The sequence below is a fragment of the Catharus ustulatus genome, chromosome 9 (genome assembly GCF_009819885.2).
Source record: "Catharus ustulatus isolate bCatUst1 chromosome 9, bCatUst1.pri.v2, whole genome shotgun sequence".
In the NCBI taxonomy this organism is placed as follows: Eukaryota; Metazoa; Chordata; class Aves; order Passeriformes; family Turdidae; genus Catharus; species Catharus ustulatus.
The window spans coordinates 9,393,661-9,409,860 of record NC_046229.1 but is presented as its reverse complement, the minus strand read 5'-3'; the positions used below and the strand labels follow the sequence as shown (position 1 = coordinate 9,409,860).

The 16,200-nt window shown below is 41.3% G+C and overlaps 1 protein-coding gene across 1 annotated transcript; it reads left to right on the top strand.

The window, feature by feature from the left end:
- Positions 1–123: 123 nt before the first annotated feature.
- CMPK1 (cytidine/uridine monophosphate kinase 1) lies at positions 124–14,752 on the top strand (the record flags this gene model as incomplete). The annotated part of the gene is made up of 6 exons (XM_033067578.1): positions 124–504; positions 9,031–9,177; positions 10,083–10,235; positions 11,727–11,803; positions 11,888–11,984; positions 12,461–14,752. Coding segments are annotated over 6 exons (897 nt in total), but the record flags the coding sequence as incomplete, so codon positions are not given.
- Positions 14,753–16,200: the final 1,448 nt, after the last annotated feature.

Genomic DNA, 16,200 nt, shown 5'->3' with positions numbered 1-16,200 from the left:
GCAGGCGCAGGGCGGCGATGCGGCGGCGTTGCCATGGCAGCCGGGGCGCCGCCGCTGCCGCCGGGCCAGGCCCAGGCCCAGGCCCAGCTATGCCGGGAAGGGCTGTGGCGGGGCGAACAATGAACCGACACGCCCGGCCCCGCTGGAGCTCCACGCCGGCCTCGGCCTTCCCCAGCCGGGGCCCGGGACCGTGAGTCTCGGCAGAGCCGCCGCCGCCAGCCCCGCGCCCATGTGCCCGCCCCGCCCCGCCCGGGACCCGGAAGCACTTTCCCTCCGCGGGGACAGCGCGGCGGCGGCGGTGCCACAGTCACAGCCCCGGTCACAGCCTGGCCTCGGCCCCGCCGCTCCCCGCCCGCCCTTCGGCCGCCCCACGGCCGCCGCCCCTCCGCCGCTGTCCTGCTGCTGCAACGCCGCCGCCTCCTTCTCCTCATGAAGCCCGTCGTCGTCTTCGTCCTCGGCGGGCCCGGGGCGGGCAAGGGGACACAGTGCGCTCGCATCGTGGAGGTGAGGTGCAGGGGTGCTGCCCTGCGCGGCCTGGCGACCCTGGGAGTTGTAGGGTCCCCCTGTGGGCTCCGTTTCCCTCTTTGGGGTGCTCGCTTGGGGGTCGTGTCCCGCTCTGCTCGGTGGCGGGACCCCCCTCTGCCTTTCGGTCTGTTCTGTTATCGAGCCTCCTTCGAGGCGATAAATAAAAATAACTGACCACATCTCCCCTTCGCTGGGTGAAGTGGTGGGGCAGCCCCCGCTCCAGCCCCTCCGTTCCCCTTCCAGCCCCTGTCAGGTCCTTTCCTTTCTCCTGCCTTTCCCCCCAGCTCCGCGGGATCACAGTCTGGTGGGTTAACCCGCACCGGCAGGGACACCACGGGGGTTTTTACATCCGCTTTGGTGTGGAGGGTGTCCCGCGGCCCTGCAGAGCGGCCCGGGCGGTGCTGCCCTGTCAGGCCGGCCCCGAGCCCTGGCTCCGTACACGCCCGCACGGCCACGTCGGTGCCGCCGGGGCTGCCACCCGGATGCTCGGGCAGCTGGGAGAGGAGGTGAGGTGTCTCACAGCCATTGGGAATACACTTCAAATGGATCAAGGTCCGTGTCTCCGGAGGCCTGTCCCATAAATGTGACAGCTGGTACAGCAGACATGGCAGGGTGTTGGCTTTTTTAGCCAGTGCCATGTCAGTAAGCTGTGGAAATAATATGTTAAAAATAGAACGATTTTTTTTTTTTGTGGCACAGTATGATAGAGCTCAAAGATTGTTCATCTTGTTCTTCTTTGGCAGTAGAATTTGACTAAACTTTCAGTTGTATTATCAAATTTTCCATTTTCCAAATGCATTTTTTTCCAGCCTTTTGAGACAACAAATATCTGAGAAAGAACTGTGGATGACCCATGGTGTAGTACTGTCCTTTTAAACACCAAAAACCACAGGGGTAATTACAGTGTACCCAGGTGGATGATTACAGAAGTATTTAGGGCTGAATGCTTCCAAACATGTGTGTATGCTGGATTTGAAACTGCTCTTTTATCTTTTTTTTTCCTTTTTTTTTTTTAACTGAGCAGTTGTATGTACTTTTCTTATTAAAAACCCTATAGGATCAAAGCTTATCCATAACTTCACTGAAAGAAATGGCTAAGAGCTGTGGTGATGCCCATGTTCCTGAAACTATTGGTGGGAAAGAACCCCAAAACTCCTGGAACAGACACACTGTGTGTGTCCTCTGTTCTGGTGGTGCCCTAGGAGTGCTGTTACAGTTTATCCACGCTGCTGTTACATCCCAGACCTCACTTTTGTATAACTAAGTTGAGTGAATTTGGTCCAGACTGAAAAATGCCGTTATAACTTTAGTTCTGAAGGATTTAAACCTCAAATTACAGACTTGCATTCAAAGCAGCATATTCATTAAATTAAATTGTGGGATGGAAGGTTCACAGTGCTCATAAAGCCTTTTTGGTAAGGTCAAATTCAGCCCCTGGCATGTAGCAAACAAATGAGCTCAAACTATAGGGGAACCTTGTAGGCTGTCATTAATGGCTTTCAGCAAACCATTAGTGTAGCCTCAGGACTGAAGTACCTTGTGTGGCTGCTGGCCTGTGTTTAGGAGGATAAATGCCCATGACTGGATAGGCTGATCTAATTGGATAAAGACTACTTTATTAGAAGGAGTTCAAATGAGCCATTGCTGCTCAAATCGTATTTCCAGCTAGAAAGGGAAAAAGAAAAACCTTGCTTGTGCAGTATTTATTTTCTTCTCTAAGCCTGGAAAGGGAAATCCAAATTCGAATAAATGCAAATTTGCTTTAATTCTGCTAATCCTGTTCACTACATGGAAAGAAGTTTATTGAAGTCAGTGAGCTGACAGTAGAAGGCACTCAGACCTGTTGAATGCAAAGAACAACCTTCCTGCTGGCTCAGACACCTCCACGAGAGTCACTGGCTAAACTGGGAGGCAGAGAGGGTCTGAGGCAGTTTAAAGAACACTTGGATGATACAAATGTGCTGGAAAACTTTAGAAAAAGGCACATGAGCAGGGAAGTGTGGGTGAAATACAGCAGAGGTACTGGAGAGCAGCAGCTTTTCTGAGCACAAATCCTCAGTGTGGCCCCTGGCAGCCCCCAGAGAGCCCTGCTGCAGGCGAGTGAGCAGCCTGTGTGCAGTCAATGCTGCCTTCAGGTTGAAAGTGTGTTTTTATTTGTATTTTAAACCCTGTTGGCAGTTTGCCACAGAGAAAAGGGGGCTGTAGCTGAGTAATAATAAACTTCATTCATCCTTGTTGCAAATGGATGAAATAATATTAGTTTACATTTGGAATGAATCTGACCCAGTATCTTGCTGTAGAGCTGAAGGTTGTGCTGAACAAAAAGTCAGTATGAGCTATAAATATGTCTTGGTTGCTATTCATACTGGAGATTTGGGACAGAGCACATCACATGTGGAAGAAGTCTCATTTGGCTGAGGTGAGCTTTTGTATGAATTTAACATCAAACCAGTTTTATTAAAAACCAAGGATGTCTGTGTTTTATAGAGTAAAAGGGATATTATATGCTTACTACCTGGGAGTGATTTCTCAAAGAAGTGTTGTAATTTTTTTGCTGACTTTGCTTTATGTTTCCAAAAAAGGGAGGTGGATATCCCATGTTGTGGGTGAAATATATATTTGTTAAGTACTAGCCTAAATCATAACTGCTCAGTATGTGTGTGCTGGAGTCCCTGAATGTGGAGAAGGCATGTATTCATGCCAAATTTGGACACAAATGGAGAAATTTATTTGAGGGAAGAAGACCTAATAACAAGTGGAAATGGATATTGACACAATGTAAGAAAGGGAGCAATGGGTAAGTGATTAGGATTCTTTATCTCCACAGATAAGGCTGGATGAGACAGCTGAACCAGGCTGCTTTTCTCTGATACGGAGGGGAAGACTCGACTCCTGTATGTTCCACAGACACAGAATTGTCAGGGAAATGCAAATGCAGCAGAACTGCTGCTGTTCTGGAGCAGTTCCTCCTATTTAGAGAGGGATGAAGCAGAATTCCCTCTTAAGTTCTTATCCTCTCCCTTCCAGCTCTGCAGATTAACTCCTGAAACCTTCCTCAGCTTTGTTAGGTGGAGCTGGCCATCATCGGGGGCTGTTGCGTAGCTGTCATGTGAGGCAGAATAGTTGAGCTATAGTTGAATGATGTCATGTGAATGCAGGTTCTTGCAATAACCTTCATGCTTTCCACAGTGACTGTGAGATAATGAAATGTGCTTTATTGCTGACTTCTGAACTTTGGGTATAAAATCATTACGGTAAAGTCAAAGAAAAAAAAGCATTCAGCAAATCTGCACAAAATATGCTTTCTTGTGCTTAAATTTTAAATCCCTATAACCTCTGTCTGAGATGCAAAGCTCTTTGGTTGGTGGGAAGAATAATAACTAAATCAGTTGTCTTTATTCCAAGCAAGATTTGAGTTGTACTTTTTTGTCCATTTATTTTGAAAAATGATCTGCAGAGATTTGGGATATGCAAGACATTGTTCACTGTGTACCTAAAATATAATTCACCTCCACCACATATATGTTTGTGGTTATATCTAAAATTAATTCTGCAAAGTGGGATGCTGAGCTTTCTTGAGCATAAGTTAATATCCAAATGGAAAAAGCTGTTAAGTTGCTTTGGGATATATGATAAGGAGATTTCTTAGGGTGAAGGAAACAATGCAAAGAAGAATTCATTGTATCAGAAATGCTCCTCTGAAAGAAGCAGAGGATTTAGGTTTTGCTGTCATGTGTGAATTGTCTTCTAGAAGTCTGCTGAGATGCAGCGTTAACTTCCTTGAAATAAAAATTGAGTTTAAATTGTTTGCTTTAAACTCAGCTTCTGAAATCTCTTTAATGAGTGTCATGTATTAGTATTCTACTTAGCCTGAAGTTCTCATAGTTGATATAGAATATAAATTTATATTTCTGAACTTTGGAGCTTTTATTAAACAACATGGTGAATGTTTAAATCTACCCCCTGAAGATTTATCCCCGAACATTTCCATTTTGCAGAACACTAGGCATTAAATTTTGGACTTTGCTAAACATACTGAGTGCCTTGTATTGAGCCAGTGTTCCTGAAGCACCCAGGGTACTCTGTTTGCCCCCCTCCCCCTTGGAGGCGCTGTCAGTGGGATCTCCATTGTGTGTTTTGGTTTGGTAATGTGGAGTTTTGTTTGGTTTTATTTCCCAGAATCAACAGCATATTTCAAACTAAGAAAATTTCTTCAATTTTTTAATTGCAATAAACAGACAGAAGGTCTATTGCTGCATTATAGTCTGTACCTCAAAGATTTAATTCCATGTGCTAGTAGGGCAGACAAAAGCTTTCTAGGTTAAAAAAACCCCAAAGGCTGCAGGCTTTGCACAGTTCTGTTTTTATTTTAACTAGCTCTTGAATGGTGTATATAGCAAATTTTGCTTGATTATTAAGGTTGCCCAAGATATGACAGGTCAGAACTCGGGCAATAAAAGTTTGGATTTTATTTGTTTAAACCTTAGCCCTGTGACTTTCATTTTCAAACTAACAATGATAAGCCAAGATAGGAGTCAAGGTCAAAGCAGTAATTTGTGTTTCTCTTGCTTCTTAGCTTCTGCTCTCTTAAGGAAGTCTCAAGCTGTGTGTTTAGTGGGGAGATGTGTTGCAGGACCACCAGGACTGAATCAGAAATAAAACCTGTGCCCCTGGGAAAGGGCTGTGGAAGGAGTCCCAGTGCTGCACCCCTCTGATCCTCCCTGCCTGCCCGAGATTGCTGGGGCAGAGTCTGGTTCCAGCGTGACACAGATGTGACTCATGGATTTCCAGTTCTTTGCATCTGTTTATTGTGTTTGCTGAAAACAAAGCGTGTTCTGTCTGCAGAGTGAAAGCTGCAAATCCCAGCTGACAGAAGGGAGCTGGAAGGGCTGGAGGACAGGGGAGGGAAGGGCATCCCGGGGAGGCTGCAGTCTCAGGTTGGAATTTGGAGATGTGGAGCACACAGCTTGTGTGTCCCAGTTTGTCCTGCTGGGATGGGGCTGACTGACCAGGCAGAGGCAAACAGCAGGAGGTATTCTGATCTGCTCTATCCCTGCTCCTGTGATGGGATTGATGGAAGCTTGAGCTCACCTTTCCATTTCACTGGCATTTAAAAAAAACAATGTTTTTTATCTTTTTAAAGCAAAAGAGGATGTCTCGAATGGTGCTGCACTTTTTCATTCACAGTTGATTTTTTAAGTCGTATTTGGAGGCCCATACTTCAAAAAAATGGTTTTAAAAGTAATGAGAACTTGTGTATTAGGTAGATGTGGTGCTCACACTACTCTTGCCAGTTTTAATCAAGGTATTTGAGGCACAATATTTTCTTTTCTTTTATGTGAGAGAAACCCTCAGCAAATATCCCGAGTGGGAGCAAATCATTGCAGCACCAAGGGCTTGCACTAATTGTGTAATGATAACTTGTGTAATAGTAAATTACCAATTTAATCTTCTTTTCTTCTTCTAGATCACACCAGTCTGACCACATAGCATAAAACATTATCTTTGAAACACATTTTAGAATACTTAATTCTATTTTTTCTTTTATCTTCACTGTAATACTAAAATCTCTCCAGATTTTAGGTGCTTGGCATCCAAGTATTTGGAATTTTTTTTTACCTAATTTTTTTTCAAGTCCTCCTTTCAGTCTGACATCATGTGCCCAGTAAGAGCTGGGGAAAACTGCTTTTTCATTGTTTAGCAACCACAGTCCTGCTCCCTTTTTGATTGCAGAGAAGGATTAGGTGGGAGTGGCAACGAGTCTCATTCTGGGATTGCATCAAGGTGTGCTTGGCACTGCTGGAAAGCCCTGCTGCCACAAGGCACACCTTGTCAAGACCTGAGAGTGTTTTGATCCATGTTTTGTCTCTTCTCCTCTTGCTCCAGTTCAGGATGCTTGCTGAGGGTTTCTATGACCTAAAATGAAAGAAAACTTTGTGCCCTGAACGCCTTGATTAAAACTGGCAAGGGTAGCACAAGCAGCACATCTCTGAAGCCTTCTGTGTGTGGAGCCAAGCTGTTCTCCCCCCTTGTTTGCATTGTTTAAACCCTCGTGTTTTCTTTGGCTCTTGGCTCAGTACAGTTGACAAATAGATGTTTTGCCCCTGAAGGAGAGGTTTGTTTTTCTTATTGCCTGGTTAAGCCATTCTGAGGGCTAGTCTTGAATATAATTTATTATTATCTCAAACAAGTCTATTTGTACAACAGCACTTTAAAACACTTCTGTCTTTTACTTTCCAGTTCAGCTGTTAAAAACTACTTTAGTTTGCTGTTGCAAAAGACAGAGAATTCCAAAAATTGTCTGACTCAATTTCATTTTCATGCATGAAAAGGGAAGTGCCAAGGAAAATTAAATGGTTTGGTAATCCTCTAAAACCTAAGGGATTATATTTTCCTCCTGTTTTCTCCCTTGTAGAAACCTGATGTTAAAAAAATCATCATTCTATAACTTTAGCAGGAAGAACTACATGTTAATTTAGCATTCAGCAGAATAATGTTTCTTGCTTATAAGGAACAATTTATTCTGGTTTATGGCTTCTGTAGGTTATAAATATTTAGATTTGCAATTAATTAGGCATATCCAAATGCAATGTACATTAAAGCAAGAGTACAGTGAGCTTATAGAGGATGTCTGTGAAGCTTTCCCTTCACACTTACAGAAAAATCTTGCTTGTTTTTTGCCAACTGTGTACAGTTTTGGAGATTTAGGTAATTATATCCCTTCTTAAATTATGACTATGGCAGAACTAACTTTCCATGCTTTTGTGGGTGAAATTGGAAAGCAACTGAAATGTTTTAAAGTCACTTAGTGGGTTGTGTAATATTTCTGTTGTACTTAGTTCAGTAGCCAAGTTTTTAAATCCTGAGTTCACAGCCTCACCAAGTGTGTAGTCACATTATTATGCCTCTCAGACACCTTGTTTGCAATTTGCTTTGGATGTTGCTGCAGCCAAACTGATAACCCTGAAGTTTTTTGCTGCTGCATTTGTGTTGTGTAAAAACTTTGAGATGAGAATGTATGTGTGTGCTGTGTTTTGGGTATATAGCTAGCCTTAGGTAATGACCAAGGAGATGTCTTTATTGCCTGTTTTGATGGACTTGTATTTGGTTGAGGAGCATAGTACACTTTGTTAGTTTTCTTGCAGTGTTAAATGAGCTGAGAAAGTTATTATTTTGAGCTGTGAAATTTCCTTTATAACAATGCATTTCTCTTTGGTTGGAATGTATGTGTGTGCTTGCACTAGACATCTATTTACAATGATAAATACCTGAGAAATTCACGTGTACTAAACAATTCAATCAGTATTTTTCATAAGTGGCTATTTTAGCTGTGGTTTGAGGTGAAAGAGCAACAGTGTGTGCTGTTTTCCTGCACACTGCTATCAGATTGCTAGCTCTGAACCTGATCTCTCTGCTCTCTCTGTTTACTCTAAGTGTTGTGACAGAGGGTGGCACCAGTGTGGCTATTTACCTTCACCTGCCACGTCATCCTTAGGAGAAGTCACTGGCTTTCCCCAAGGGTCATCCCAGGGAAGGAGGTAGCAGGGGCAGCAGGACTCTTTGTGCAGCTGCTGTTATAGGTGATTTCACCAAGTTGGTGCCAGAACCACAACATGAAGAGAGGGATTTCTCTCTTACCCTGTATTTAGAACATCCCTCCAGCTCCAAAAGACCTTCAATCACACTATGTGTTTTCTTTAAGTAGGTAATTAATCAAATTTTTTGTCTTGTCTCGTTTCCAAACATAACAAAATTTCTTTTGAAAACTGTACACAGATACCTGACCAAAGCCCTGTTGAGCATTTTACCCAAGGATGTCCAGCTCTGGGCCCCTCAGCTCAAAAAGACATTGAGGTGCTGGAGGGTCCAGAGAAGGGTAATGGAGCTGGTGAAGGGTCTGGAGGGAGGGAGTGCTGTGAGCAGCAGCTGAGGGAGCTGGGGGTGTTTAGCTTGAGGAAAGAGAGGCTTAGGGAAAACCTTGGCATTCACAGCTCCCTGAAAGGAGTTTGTACTAAGACAAGAGTCAGCCTCTTCCAGGCAACCAGCAACAGGACAAGAGGAAATGGCCTCAAGGTGCACCAGGGGAGGTTCAGGTTGGACATCTGGAAGAATTTCCTCACTGAAATGGGTATCAGACACCAAAACAGGCTGCTCAGAGAGGTGGTGGAGTCACCATTCATGGAAGCATTCAAGAAATGGAAGCATGTGGCACTTAAAGCTTTGGTTTAGTTGTTATAATGGTGTTTGGTCAAAGGCTGGACTTGATGATCCTGGAGGTCTTTTCCATCCTTAATGACTCTGATTCTTACTTTGTGTGTTGTGTGCAGAGTGTGCTGTATTGTCAGATTGCACCCTGAAGATGGAACAGATCCATCACTAGCCAGATGCTGTTCCCTGGGTTTTTCTGTTGCAATGCATGGATAAATAGGGCTGCCAGTGTTGACTGATGTTAGGTTTGCACAAATGCTGTGTCTGAAGGGAGCCTGTTTGTCTTGCCTGTTGCAGAAGTACGGCTACACACACCTTTCTGCCGGTGACCTTCTCCGGGATGAGCGCAAAAGGCCGGGCTCCCAGTATGGAGAACTCATTGAGAACTACATTAAGGAGGGGGAGATCGTGCCAGTTGAAATAACAATCAGCTTGCTGAAGAGGGTAAGGAAAGGGCTATTTCCTTGCAGGGTCACTCCTGCTGGCTGAGCAACAAAGCACTGGTTGTGTTCTGACAGAGCTGCCTTTCCTCCAGGGTGAGCGGTATGAATGGGCAGGCACTGCCCATGGGAGCTGCTTCTCTCAGCAGTCACTTGTGTTTCTTTCTGACTGCTGGGGAGCTGGTGGTCTCTCACACCTGGGGATCTGTGAAAATGTTTTTTTTTTTTTATTTTCCTTTATTTTTTAGTAGTTCTAGGAAAATCAGTGTAAATGTATTTCTTATTTCTCTGCTAGCTTTTGGACCTCTTGGTCCATTCAGTCATATTTGATTTGGAGGTGTTAAAGGCACTGAGATTTGTTATTTTTATCAAAATAGATAGTCAGGTTAAGGAGAAGAGCACCTACAGATGTTCTTGTGAAAGGAAAAGCTTCAGCCTCTATTGGATGTCCATGAAAACAACAGGAGTATGTCTTTTATCCATGAAAACAATGGGAGTATCTCTTTCAAGTCAAAAAAAGGCTGCTATTCATGGCACTAAATTTATCTGGAGCTTTTCCCTTCAAATTAACTCTAGATCAGGGATCTTCTGATGTCTTATTGTGTAAAGACACTTCCCAGTATCTTGTAGAAAATAAGCTTTAAAGCTGGGATTTATTACAAGATTTGTTTGTTACGAGATTTTTGAGCTTTGTGAAATAATTAATTCAATTTGAACAATAGCTGTGTTGGTACAGCAGTGAATTAACCAGCATGCATTGAAAGTGAAACAAAAGCACATTTTGTAAATCTGCAATAATCCTAAAATAAATGCTTCTCAACTTACCATGTCAACATCTTGGGGGTAAATTAATAAGTAGATAAATCAGTGTATGTGCAGGAGATTGTGAATTGAATTATCTTTTATCAGGCTATGGATCAAACAATGGCTGCCAATTCCCAGAAGAACAAGTTTTTGATTGATGGATTTCCCAGGAATGAAGATAATCTTCAAGGCTGGAATAAGACTATGGATGGAAAAGCAGATGTTTCCTTTGTTCTCTTTTTTGATTGTGACAATGAGGTAATGAAGTGTGTAATTTTGTAACTTCCTTTCTTGTAATATTGTGGGGATCATTCAAGAAGAACAATTAAACTCTGACAGGGAGAATGGACTAATGTAAGAGTAGAAGGAAAACTTGGCCTGGATGTTTGAAGGATTTTTTGGCAACTTGTTTTAGCAGATGAAAAGCTGCCTGTTTATTGAAATAGACAGCTAATGACACTTGGTGTAATCATATGTGAATAGATTATATTGAGGAAGTACTCAAGGCAATTGCATTCTTAAAGAAAATTTATCAAAACTTTCAACACATTTTACAAAATTATTTGATTACTTTTCAGAAAATATTACTCTGTTTACTCAGTAATTTGTTGTTTAGTCCAAAACGAACTTGGTACAATGTCTGCTTTAATTCTGAAGTGCAGCAGCAATCTGTTATTTTCATAGTTATGAGCTGTGCTATAGGATAGTCAGTAATCAACATTTTATTCAGCAAGTCATTAAATTACAAGGGCATTTTGACAGTGATGCATTACATTCATTTAAAAAATGCCATGATGTGCTGTCTTTTTAATTTGTCAGTGCCCTTGAGCAGAAAAACTGTTATGAGTATCCCAGTACCTTAAGCTGACTTTTTTCCTTTTACCCCTTTCACCAACTTCCTGAGATTTTTTTTTTTTTACTTATTTTCAATAGTTTTGTAATCTTAAAGAGCATGTGAGGGATTATTATTTTTCTATTAAAACCTTAAACAAGACTAAATTAATTTTTTTCACTTGGTGGGGTGTTAAATTTTGTGATTCTGATTTTTTTTACTAAATCTAAAAATACACAATGCCTAAATGATCTTTACCATGATTATAGAGTGTAGGAAAAATATTTAAAATAAAATATATATAAAAATGTTTTCTTGCATGACTAGGATAAATGTATTCATGGAGTGTACATGTGTCAGCTTTGCTTATTTAACTAAAGGTTTAAAAACTTACTTTGTTGTGACACTTCTAGTTATGGTTAATTCTTCATTTTTTTATTTAGATTTTTGAAGTCTTCATTATAGCAGTGTTAGGCAAGAACATTTTAACTGACAATAACTTGGTGTTGTCAGTTTTCCTTACAAAATTCTGGAGAGAACATACAGTGACTTTCCTTTAGTGCAGACATATATTAATAGTCCCATTCGACATGCTGCTTTTCAGAAAGCCTGAACACATCCTTGAAAACCAGGTAATTTTCTTTTTTAATATCTCAGGTCAGGGATCCAGTCAAATCACAGAGCTTGATGCTGCTTTTACTTCCTCTGACCCCAATCCCATTTTCATAAACTGCATTAAACCATCATCCTTCCCTCGAAGGAACTAACTTCCCGTGTGAGTTCTGGTTACATCCAGATCTGGACTGCATTCTGTGTTCCAGGCCAATTTAGATTTACAGGATTTTTGTTTGTTCCTGCTTTCAGGATGGCAGCTTGTGTTCCTGGCTGTAGTCACCCTTTTGATGTTTTTTTTGTAGATTTGTATCGGCCGCTGTCTTGAAAGAGGCAAGAGCAGCGGCAGGAGCGATGATAACCGGGAGAGCCTGGAGAAGAGGTACTGGTCTTCAAAACTTTTCACTTCCATTCTCTTTAAATTTGACTATGTAACATGTTTTTTTCTCCCTGTGCTTTCTACTAGAATTCATACATATCTGCAGTCTACTAGGCCTATCATAGATTTGTATGAGAGAATGGGAAAAGTCAGAAAAGTGGATGCCTCTAAATCTGTTGATGAAGTAAGTATCTAAGCCAAAAAACCATGGGGATGACAGGGTGCATATTTTTGGCATTCTTCTGAGATGGGTGTGTGTGTGTCTGTGTGATTAGCCTGCTAATTAAGCACTGATGTTATTACTCAGGGATGTTGTGGGACTCTTGATTTGACTCTTGAAGGACTGAGTAAGATGTGAATAACTTTAGGAAATTGATTTGTTCTGCTTGAGTGTGAGCTGGACTAAACACATTTCCAGTGTTTCTGTGTTTAACAGGGTCTTGCCTTTTTCATTTTCATGAGCTTTTGCTCTTCTGAAGCAGTGTTGCTCTTGTGTCTGCTTTCCAAAATTGATGCAAATTTTGCTGTTAAAGAATTACTGTGAATGTTTTTAAAAAAACCTATATATTTCTAAAAGTACTGTCAAATACTGTTTGTGTTGTTTTAACTTGGAGTAACGGTTTGATGAATGCTTCATAAAATACTTCTTTATTTTTTTAGGTTTTTGAAAAAGTTGTACAAATTTTCGACAAAGAAGGCTAATTCCCAGCTGGAAACTTCATTTAAACTTGTGCTTGAATCTTGCTTGAATAGCTGCTACTGCAGTCCAGTCTTTGTAATTCTTTTAAAAGATTTTTTTATTTTTTTTTCACATATCTAATGATGATTGGTAAAACAGTTGATTAGAAATGGATCTGTTTTTTAAATAGGAAATCATTTATTGTGGCAATTGTATACAAGTTTCAGGGTTCTCCATTAGTGCAAGTTCAGTTACTCACATGGCAGAATCACAGTTAATACATCTTTCAGAAAAAACTTCTTATTCTGTCACAGTTCTGTGCCTGTCATGGGCAGTTCTTCCTTATTGCTTTATGCCTACTTTCTTTTTAAGGATCAACTGAACAGCAACATGAGGCAATGAAGGATCCACATACCTTGGGTTTTTTTGGATGCTTGGACCAAATTTTGCAGGTTTTTTTTCAAAATACAATTTTGCGCAAAATTCCCTTATATCCCCAGACCTGAATTCTCTAAGTCAAGCTGCAGTTAGTGTGAGAATCTGTTTTAGCAGTTCTCACAAAACTATTAAATCTGCTTTTCAGGAACAGACATACAAAGTACTTTATGGAAAGTGGTGCTTCCTTATGACTCTGGATGTAAACTGTCTTGCAAGTTCTTGGATGACATGGCCCTGGATTTTTCCTTGTTTTCATTTGCAAAAGATTAAGAAAGTCAGTCTAGTATTTCAATACTCATTTATCTTAAATGATAGTTATATTCTTAACTACAGCATGGTCTTCACAAGATGGCAAAGCTGTTAAATAGTGTACAGTAAGCAAAATCTTCTGACAGTTCTGTCTTTTGTAACAAGTGGAAGGGTTTTTTCCTTATTATTATTGAAATACTGTGTTACCAAATGCTTTAAGGTTTGTTACCTGGGGAAATATTTTTATGGTTAAACTAGTGAATATGTTTCCCTAAAAATGTGTAATTTTAATAGGTGTTTGTTTGAGAAGTTTGTAAGTTATTGCACTTTTGTTATGATGTGGTCAGCTAAGGAGAAGATAATTGCAGAAAAAAAGTTTCATTCCCTGAAATAGAGTCCTGCTTCCCCATGTTCTCTTGAATAAGCCAAGTGCAGTCAGCAGGAAGAGCTGGGGTGAGCAGAGAACTGGATGAAACAACATGGTTGAAATGTTTGCACAGATGTGGTGCAATTTTGTCTTTTGTTTAAGCTTTTCTGTCCTCTGTATAGTATGCATAGGTCTGGGGGGGCCCAACCATGCATTCCTTTTGTGCCCTAAGCTTTCACTGACAGCCTGAAGATGAGAGTTGGAACTGATTTTAGTGCTAGAGTGGTTGTTCCTGCATTAACTGAGGCTCTAATTGGTTTGTGACATGCTAAGTACACAGAATTGCAATTTGGAAATCTTGACGCTCAGCTTTTCTTTAGTCATTACTTTCTCTATTTAGGAAAAGGTTTAAATTAAACTTAGCTTTTAGTTAGAATCAGATGTGTTGGTCCTCATCCTGCAGTCAGATTTGTATCTTCAGGAATTCTCACCTTGCTGAGGTTGTTGAGGCTCCTGGACTGGGGAAGAGACCAGGGCAAAACCTGCAGTAAACTGCAGTAGCTTTTCCAGTCTGGTAGGAGTTCAGGCAATGGACTGGCCACAAATAGCTGTTTACTACTGCAGAATATATGGACCATGACTGCTTTTGTGAGTGTGGGAGGCCAATGCTCTCACTTTATGAATTTCACTTTTAAAAAACAAAAAAGAAAACCTGGAATTTAGCTCTTACTGTAGAAGTATGCTGACATGGATAGGATCCAGCAAAACTGCATGTTTTAATATGAAGGTTAGAATCAGGGTTTTTCAAAAAGTACTACAGACTGGATTCTTTAATCCAATTAGAGAGATTTAATTAACTCTTGCTTCTAAGTTATTGGTTTTTACAAGTTCTGTTCAGAATTTTCTCTCATCATATACTTTTCTGTGTATTTAAGTGCTGAAACATAAAAAACAACCTCTGAAGCAAGTTTTAGAAAAATACCAAACAATATTTTGGCAAGATTGAATTTGGAGTAGACTGTAATGTGTCTGTGCAAGGACTAGATTTTTTGTCATTTTATTTATTGAAGATGCCATTAAATGTGTTACCACTTCTTTCAAGATGGACTTATGATTGAAATAAAAATTAAAGGCAATATGCCAATGTGTTGTTTCCATTTAGCAGCAAAACTGTATAAAGAATTTGAGGAGATCCAATAAACTTTGTTCTGTGGCTTAATGGGTGCTTGCTTTACAGTTATCTGTCACAAGGGATATTTTTCATATACATCCATCTATATAAAGTGAGTAATTATTAGAGTTAAATACTTCACATAGCCACATGCACAGGTATGTGTATAAAAGTTCAGTTTTCACCATCAAAACTGAAGTCCTGAAGATCCTTTTAGGCACAGGAGAAGATCAGGCCATTGCCTGTGGAATTGGTACCTTTTCTTGATTATACAGGTTTGTCAAATGACTGTGTTCATGTAGTTGTGCAGTGATATTTCATTTGGCACGTGTGAAAGAAAAGCGACTTGGAGTGGTCTGGGAAACACAACCTGTTGTGCACCTGCTGTTGGAGAAAGTTTTGGTCTGGATTTCTCATGATTCCTTGCTCCATCAGCAGCTGATCTCCTGACTGCCATTCTTCTGGCTCTGCAGCAAATGCCTACGTGCTGTACTCCAGGCTGTTCTTAAAGGAGATTGGCACAGCATAATATTCTCTGTAAAAGAAACTGAGAGGCTGCCAGGCTCATTTTAAAATAACTCATTTATAGAAAGGTCTGTTACAAAAAAAAGTTGTTTTGTCACGTGTAGCTTCCCATTAAGCAACTTGTTGAACTGAAAATTATAGAATCATTTGGGTTGGAAAAGACCTCTAAGATAGATCATTGAGTCCATCCCTTCCAGCTTGAAACTTTACACTGGAAAGATTTGCAGAGCTGGTCTGAAAGAAGTGGGGAGAAGCAGGGGTAGGTACCTTTCTGCTGGTAAATCTGCAGAGACTAAACTTTTGCTGAAACCTAATCCTGAAGTTGTAGCATCTCCTCAGGAATGGATTGAAAGGGGCAAAGCTGCCCATTGAATTTACACCTTTTAACAGAGATTTTGAGTTAAGTCTCCCACTTTGGGAATAGGAGCAAGCAGAGACCACCATAAGCATGCACTTGAGGATTGCCTCAGTGTAAGATATGCCCCCTAGGAACAATTTGTCCTTAAGAAGAAGAGCTGTCTCGTGAGGGAGTTTCCAGGTCTTGTGGAAAATTCTGTGAGGAGATCTGTGTGCTGCTGCTCAGGCTGAGCTGGGGAGAAGGGGAGAGTTAAATGGAAAAAACGCTCAGTTCAGCCCAGAGCTGCCAGCTGTCGTTACCAGTTGGCAGTTCTGGCTGCCAGCATTTAGGAAAGTTGCAGCTTAGGGGATTACTTTCCTCCTCTGGTGTGAGGTTCAGGACCAGTTCAGTCCCTGTTGCAGCACAGATGTCTCTGAAGGCTGATCTGTGACAGCTCTGCTGGCTTTCTGCTCCTGGGGGCAACAGTTGGCTCCTTGGCACAAGCAGGTATTTTCTTCAAGCTGTGGTGCAGCAGGACTTGGAGACCCCGGGCTGTGCCCTTGCCACAGTCCAAACATCCCAGGATTAATGGCTGATAATGAAAACTGCAAGACAATGTGAAGAGGATTTGCCT